Genomic DNA, 8,034 nt, shown 5'->3' with positions numbered 1-8,034 from the left:
GTGTTTCGTTCTGCTGTGCATGGGGTCGCTATGAGTCGGAAACGACTTGACGGCACTTAACAACAACAACAACAACATCACTACTGAAGTAGGATTGTCCAACCTTCCTTCGACGAGTGGCTGGTGGGTTTGAACCGCCAGCCTTCTGGTTAGCAGTCAAGTGCCTTAGCCTCTATGCTACCAGAACTCCTGTGCGGTAGCTAAGCAGCTACTTTTCCTTACAAACTTCTTTTGCCTGGACACACATGACGTAAAGGCAGCTCTCACTCCCATTGGGTCACAGATTTCTGGAAAAGCCAATCCCAGTAACCGCAGTTCCTTATCCAAAATTCCACTTGGCTCAGTAGGGAAGTAGGTTCTCCATAGAACCCCAGTATCCGACTCATGGCACCCCAGACTCTCCTCATGCTGCTCTCGGGGACCCTGGCCCTGACCCAGATCCAGGCCGGTGAGGGCGGGGTCGGGAGGGAAACGGCCTCTGCGGAGGGAGGAGCAAGGGGACCTCCTGGTGGGGAGGCTGGACCCTCGGTGAAGCCGCAGGACCGCGGTCCCCGGCCCAAAGCCCCCTGCATCCCATTCCGTCCAGACTCCCTCCCCTTTCTCTCTCCACCCCTACTTCCAAACTCTGCCCCTCCCGCCGCCCCTTCTCTGTCGATGAGCCTCCTAGCTATTCCTCAGCTCGCCGTCCTGAACCTGGGGCGCCGCGCCTGACATAAGTCGGGGGTCAAAGCTGCTTCCTGCCCCCAGGTTCCCACTCCCTGAGATATTTCCTCACCGCGGTGTCCCGGCCGGGCCAAGGGGAGCCCCGCTTCATCGCAGTCGGTTACGTGGACGACAGACAGATCCGGAGGTATGACAGCGATGGCCAGAAACCTGAGGCTGGGCCTCTAGCATCGTGGATGGAGCTCATGGAGCTTGATTTTTGGGATGAAATTACTCAGATAGCCAAGGCCCGCGAACAGGATTACCGAGTGTACTTGAGGAACCTGCTTAGCTACTACAACCAGAGCGACTCAGGTGAGTGGGGGGGGGGGGGAGGTCGCAGATCACAAGCTCCCTTGCACCCCAGGCACGGGTGCCCTGAGTCTCCAGGTCTGAAGTTCATTCACCCCAGGGTGGTGGACCTACCTGGCCCTTCCCCAAGGAAGAGCCACAGGCATTTGCTCCAGTTTCATTGTCAGTGTAGAACCAAATGGGCTCTGAACAAGTTCTGGTGTTTGGTTGCTAACTGAAAGGTGTTGTTATTGTTGCTGTTAGATGCCGGTCCAGTAGGCTCAGACTCATAGTGATCCTGTGGACAATAGAACACAACACTGCCAGGTCCTGTGCCAGCCTCACAATCCTTGCTATACCTGAGCCCATGGTTGCAGCCATTGTGTCTATCCATCTTGTTGAGGGTCTTCCCCTTTTTCACTGACCCCTTACTTTACCCAGCATGATATCCTTCTCCAGGGAATGATCCTTTCTGGCAACATGATCAAAGTAGGTGAGACGAAGTCTGGCCATTCTCCCTTCCAAGGAGCATTCTGGCTAGACTTCTTCCACGACACGTTTGTTAGTGCTTATGGCAGTCTATGGTACTTTCAGTATTCTTGTCTAACACTACAACTCAAAAGCATGACGTCTTCTTCTGTCTTTCTTATTCATTGTCCAGCTTTCACATGCATATGAGGCAATTGAAAATACCATGGCTTGGGTTTGGCACACCTTAGTCTTCAAAGAGACCAAAGTTGAGTGGTTCCAACTCCCCAGCCACTCCAGGGAAGGAAAATGAGGCAGTTTGCTTCCATAAAGATTTACAGCCCAGGAAACCCTATGAGGCATTTCTACTCTGTGCTAAACAGGGTCACCATTACTCTATGGCAGTGGGTTTGGCTTGTTTTTTGGAGGCTCTGACCAGTCACAGCCCGTGGGAGGCACAGCTGACCATGGATGCTGGGCTGACTGAGGGGGCTGTACCAGGGTCTCACACCTACCAGGGTATGTATGGCTGCGACTTCTGGCCCGATGGGCACATCCTCTGTGGGTACTATCAGGAAGCATATGATGGAGCCAATTACATCACCCTGAATGAGGACATGCATTCCTGGACTGCAGCAGATGCAGTAGCTCAGATAACCAAGAGCAAATGGGATGAAGCCGGTTTGGCAGAGATCTACAGGACATACTTTGTGGAGTGCAAGTACCAGGACTGGATTCACAGAGCCCTGAAGAAAGGGAAGGAGAAGCTGCTTTGTACAGGTAGGAGGGGTCGTGGGGTGCCTCCCAGAACTCCCTTGGAACTAAGACTGTTTCTGCCCTGCTGGCCTCTCAAACGGAGGGGAGGAAATAGGATAGATGCCAAGATACCCCTCCCATGGGTATGAAGAGTGAGGAGTTAGCCCAGATTTCCAGGTCCTGTACCAGAGAGTGACTTGCTCAGAGGAGCCATCCTTTCCTCTCAAAGACACTTAAGGGATCCATTCTCTCTGATGATGTTGTTGTTGGCTGCCATCGAGTCGTCTGACTCATCGTGAACCTATGCACAGCAGAATGAAACACGCCTGGTCCCATGCCAGCTCTGCAATTCCCGCTATACTTGAGTCCATCACCACAGCCACTGTGTCAATCCATCTCGTTGAGGGCCTTCCCCTCTTTCGTTGACCTTTCACCTTACCAAGCATGACATCCTTCTCCAGGGAATGGTCCCTTCTGACAACATGACCGAAGGAGGTGAGATGATGTCTGTCCATTCTCACTTCCAAGGAACATTCTGGCTCCACTTCCTCCAGGACAGATTTGTTAGTTCTTTTAGCAGTCCAATGGACTTTCACCATTCTTTGCCAGCAACACATCTCAAAAGCATCAATTCTTCTTTGGTCTTCCTTATTTATTGTCCAGCTCTCACATGCATATGAGGCATATGATTGAAAATGTCATGGCTTGTGTCAGGCACACCTTCATCCTCAAGGAGACATCTTTGCTCCTCAGCACTTGAAAGAGGTCCTTTGCAGCCAACTTGCCCAGTGCTATTATACTTCGTCTGATGTCCTGACTGCTACTTACATTGGTGTTGTAGAAACAAGCAATGTGAAGTCTTTGACAACTTTAATCTTTTCTCCATTTATCATGATGCTGCTTGTAGGTCCAGTTGTGAAAATTTTTGTTTTCTTTATATTGAGATGTAATCCATACTGCAGACTGTATTCTTCAGTCTTCATCAGTAAGTGCTTCTCCTCACTTTTAGCAGGCAGAGTACTGTCGTCAGGGTATCACAGGTTGTTAATGATTCTTCCTTCAATCCTGATGCCACATTCTTCTTCATATAGTCCACCTTCTTGGATTATTTGCTCAGCATATAGATTGAATAAGTATGGGAGCTCTGGGAGCTCTGGTGCCATAGTGGCTAAGGCACTTGACTGCTAACCAGAAGGCTGGTGGTTCAAACCCACCAGCCACTCCTCGGAAGGAAAATGGGGCAATCTACTTCCATAGTGATACTGCCTCGGAAACCCAAGGAGGGGTCGCTATCAGTCAGGTCCAACTCGACAGCACATAACAACAACAAGAACAACAAGTATGGTAAAAGGATATAACCCTGATGCACTCCCTTCTTGAATTTAAACCATGAAGTGCCCCCTTGTTCTGTTTGAACAGCCTCCTGGTCTATGTAAAGTTTCTTCATGAGTACAATTAAGTGTTCTGGAATTCCCATTCTTCTCAATGTTATACACAATTTGTTATAATCCACACAATCAAATGCTTTTGCATAGTTAATAAAATACAAGTAAACATCTTTCTGGTATTCTTTGCTTTGAGCCAAGATCCACCTGACATCAACAATGATATCCTTGTTCCACATCCTTTTCTGAATCCAGCCTGAACCTCTGGAAAATTCTCTGTCAATATACTGCTGCAACCATTGTGAATTATCTTCAGTAAGATTTTACTTGCATATGATATTAATGATATTGTTTGATAAATTCCACATTCTGTGGGATCACCTTCCCTTGGAATGGGTACAAATATGGATCTCTTCCAGTCAGTTGGCCAGGTAGCTCTCTTCCAAATCTCTTGGCATAACCAAGTGAGTGCCTCCAGTGGGGCATCCATTTGTTGAAACATTTTAATGGGTATTCCATCAATTCCTGGAGTCTTGTTCTTCACCAATTCCTTCATTGCAGCTTCATCTTCTTCCTTCAGTACCGTTGGTTCTTGATCATATGCCACCTCCTGAAATGGATGAACATCAACCAGTTCTTTTTGGTATAGTGATTCTGTGTATTCTTTCCATCTTCTTTTGATGTTTCCTGCATCATTCAATATTTTGCCCATAGAATCTTTCAGTATTGCAACTTGAGGCTTAAATTATTTCCTCAATTCTTTCATCTTGAGAAATGCTGAGTGTTTTCTTCCCTTTTGGTTTTCTAACTCCAGGTCTTTGCACATTTCATTATAGAAATTGGCTTTGTCTGCCCAAGCTGCTCTTTGAAATATTCTGTTCACCTCTTTTATCTTGTCATTTCTTCCATTTGCTTTAGCTACTCTCTGTTCAAAGGCAAGTTTCAGAGTCTCTTCTGACATCATTTTGGTCTTTTCTTCCTTTCCTGTCTTTTTAATGACCTTTTGCTTTCTTCATGGATGATTCTTTTTGATGTCATGCCACAGATTTTCTGGTTTTCAGTCATTGGTGTTCAATGCATCAATTTATTCTTTAGGTGGTCTCTAAATTCAAGAGAGATATATTCAAGACTTGTAATTGTCTTCAACTTCAAGTTGAACTTGCATATGAGCAGTTGATGTTCTGCTCCACAATCAGCTCCTAGCCTTGTTTTAGCTGAAGATATTGAGCTTTTCCATCACCTCTTGCCATAGATGTAGTCAATCTGATTCCTGTGTATTCCATCTGGTGAAGTACATATATATAGCTGCTGTTTGTGTTGTTGAAAAAATGTATTTGCAATGAGTAAGTTGTTGGTCTTCCAAAATTCTATCATGCAATCTCCAGCATTATTTCTGTCACCGAGGCCAAATTTTCCAACTACCAGTGATTCTTCTTTGTTTCCAACTATTGCATTTTAGTCACCAGTGATAATTAATACATCTTGATTGCACGTTCAGTCAATTTCAGACTGCAGCAGTTGATAAAAATCTTCAATTTCCTCATCGTTGGCTTTGGTGGTTGGTAGATAAATTTGAATAATAGTCATACTAACTCATCTTCCTTGTAGGCATATGGATATTAACCTATCACTGACAGCATAGTACTTCAGGACAGATCTTGAAACATCCTTTGTGATGATGAACGTCATGCCATTCCTCTTCAAAGTGTCATTCCTTGCATAGTAGATCATATAGTTGTCTGATTCAAAATGGCTAAACCTGGTCCATTTCAGCTCATTAATGCCTAGGATATCAATCTTTTTATGTTCTATTTTGTTTTTGAGAACTTCTAATTTTCCTAGATTCACACTTTGTGTATTCCATGTTCCTGTTTTTAATTGATGTTTGCAGCTGTTTCTCCTCAATTTGAGTCATGCCACATCAGCAGATGGAGGTCTTGAAAGCTTTACTTTATCCAAATCAGTAATTGATCCTACTCTGATAATGCTGCTCTTTCCTAGCCCTATTTTGAAAGTGTTCTGACTGAAGGGCTCATACTCCTGCACTGTATATGACAATGTTTCCAAGCTATTCATAAAGTTGTGCAGTAATGTATCAGACAGTGTTTCTCTGCTATTCATAAGGTTTTTCTTGGCCAACTTTTTGAGAAGTGGATGGCCTCTTCCTTCTTCCTAGTCTGTCTCAGTCTGTAAGCTGCACTGAAACCTGTGCACCATGTGCAACCCTGCCAACACTTGAAACACCAGTGGCACAGCTCCAAGCCTCACAGCAACACACAAGCCACAACAGTACATCAAACTGACAGACAAGTTTGTCTCTCTTAGCTACTTGAAACCTCTCCACCCTCCCTTTACCTGGATCCCTGGTGCTGCTCTGCTTTCTTGTCCCCTCTGGTTTCTCTTTCCCCCACTTCCTGCCTCTTGTGGGTAGGGCCTGGGTCCCTCCCCTTACCTGGATCCATAGCTGCTGCTCTGCTCTGTCGTTCCCTCTGGTTTTGCTGTCTCCCACTTTTCTGCTTGTTGGGGATCCAGGTAAGAGGAGAGATCCAGGCCCCACACCCACAAGGCAGGAAAGTGGGGGGGGGGGAGTGAAGCCAGAGGGGATGACAGAGCAGAACAGCAGCCAGGGATCTCTGGTGATAAGAAAACCAAAAAACAAACTCACTGTTGTCAAGTCAGATCTGACTCATAGTGACCCCTCCTTGGGTTTCCAAGTCAGTATTACTATGGAAGTAAATTGCCCAATCTTCCTTCTGAGGAGTGGCTGGTAAATTTGAACCACCAGCCTTCCAGTTAGCAGTCAAATGCCATAGGCACTGTCCCACCAGAGCTCCCCTGGTAATTAGAAGAGAAGTCATTTCTGAATGATTATCATTTCCTTTGATCCTGAAATTCACCTTAAGAACCACCAGGTGCATTCTTTGACAAACCTTGTTCTCTGCCCCACATTCAGTGCATTTGTAGGTCTGATTTAATTTCTGAGTTTCTGTGTGGACTCAAGTCAAAACTAGAAATCCCTCTTCTCTCCCTAAGACACCTGAAGCCTTCCATTCTTGGGTGCCTCACCCTGATTCTGGAGCTTTACAAGGAATAGATTATCCCAGATCCCTGGCATAGGCTGGGGTCTGGGTTTTGCAACCCTTTCCCTCCCCCAATTTTCCTGTCCATTCTCAAGATGATCACATGAATCCTGCTCAGGTGGCCTATGGGAAGTAATGAAAGTTCTTGAATTTTCTGACTCTTTCCCTCAGAACCCCCAAAGGCACACATGACTCACCACCCCATTTCAGAACAAGAGGTCACACTGAGGTGCTGGGCTCTGGGCTTCTACCCAGCGGAGATCACACTGACCTGGCAGTGGGACGGGGAAGAGCTAACCCAGGACACAGAGCTTGTGGAGACCAGACCTGCAGGGGATGGGAACTTCCAGAAGTGGGCAGCTGTGATGGTACCCTCTGGAGAGGAGCAGAAATACACATGCCATGTGCAGCATGAGGGACTGCCCGAGCCCCTCACCCTGAGATGGGGTAAGAAGGGGGATGAAGAAGGAGCCTTTTCTCAGGGAAAGCAAGAGACCTTCTGGGCAACTGCCACAAGGTCAGGCTTTCTTACCTCTCCTTCACTTCCTAGAGTCCCATTCTCAGTCTGACATCCCCATCATGGTGATCATTGTTATCATGGTTCTTGTGGCCATTGGAGCTGTGGTGGCTGGAGTTGTTTTCTGGTGGAAGAAGAGCTCAGGTATAGATGGGGGTGGGGTCTGAGTTTTCTTGTCCCACTGGATGGTATCAAGTCCCAGGCAGGTGATTTGCCTTGCAGTCTCTGCCTCATTGGGCAAGGCACCATCCACAGATGTGCCAACCCAGTCTGAGTTCCTATGTGCTAGCAATTACTCTTCTGTAAAGCACATGTGAAAATGAAGGACAGATCTTTCACCTTAATGGTTCTAGTGATGAGTTGCAATAGTTGTAAGTCACAGGGCAAAGTTTCTGCTGAGAAAAGATTCCCAGGTGGGTGATTGGTCCAGTCCCTGTACATCTTTCCTTGTGTTTCCTTATCCTGCTCTGGGTCTGTAGTCCTGGTCTGGGAACTTCCCTGGTGTCCAGGACTACCCAGCTCTTCTGAGACCTCATGGTCCTGCTTCCTCCCAATCTCTGACAGAATGCTTTCTCCCCACAGGTAGACGAAGAGGGAACTACACTCAAGCTGCAAGTAAGCATGGAGGGAGGGAGGCTGATCCTAAGACCCTTAGGATAGTGTAGATGGGTATCTATGGAGGAGCCCTCTCACCCCTTAATTCACATTCTCCTAGTGTTATCACCTGTGGGTTCTGATCACATCCTGTTTTTGTGCTTTTCCAGGTGGTGACAATGTCCAGTGCCCTGATGTGTCTTTCACAGTTTCTAATGGTGAGACTATGGTGGAGACCTGA

General features: G+C 46.7%; 1 protein-coding gene across 1 annotated transcript; it reads left to right on the top strand.

The window, feature by feature from the left end:
- The first annotated feature begins 381 nt into the window (after positions 1 to 381).
- LOC103210623 (putative HLA class I histocompatibility antigen, alpha chain H) lies at positions 382 to 8,034 on the top strand. The gene is made up of 7 exons (XM_007956538.2): positions 382 to 448; positions 748 to 1,017; positions 1,963 to 2,241; positions 6,854 to 7,129; positions 7,233 to 7,343; positions 7,782 to 7,814; positions 7,964 to 8,034. The coding sequence occupies exons 1-7, from the start codon at positions 385 to 387 to the stop codon at positions 8,032 to 8,034; spliced, it is 1,104 nt and encodes a 367-aa protein (XP_007954729.2). The 5' UTR covers positions 382 to 384.

This window comes from Orycteropus afer, unplaced genomic scaffold (genome assembly GCF_000298275.1).
Source record: "Orycteropus afer afer isolate SDZICR_OR568_19922 unplaced genomic scaffold, OryAfe1.0 scaffold00632, whole genome shotgun sequence".
In the NCBI taxonomy this organism is placed as follows: domain Eukaryota; kingdom Metazoa; phylum Chordata; class Mammalia; order Tubulidentata; family Orycteropodidae; genus Orycteropus; species Orycteropus afer.
This window is presented reverse-complemented; position numbering and strand designations above follow the sequence as displayed.

Bases quoted from the DNA above. Each gene is read 5' to 3' on its own strand.
- LOC103210623 (XM_007956538.2), top strand. From the start codon at position 385: ATGGCACCCCAGACTCTCCTCATGCTGCTCTCGGGGACCCTGGCCCTG. The intron at 2,242-6,853 runs GTAGGAGGGGTC...TCTTTCCCTCAG, and splicing joins GGAGAAGCTGCTTTGTACAG to AACCCCCAAAGGCACACATG. The intron at 7,130-7,232 runs GTAAGAAGGGGG...TTCACTTCCTAG, and splicing joins GCCCCTCACCCTGAGATGGG to AGTCCCATTCTCAGTCTGAC.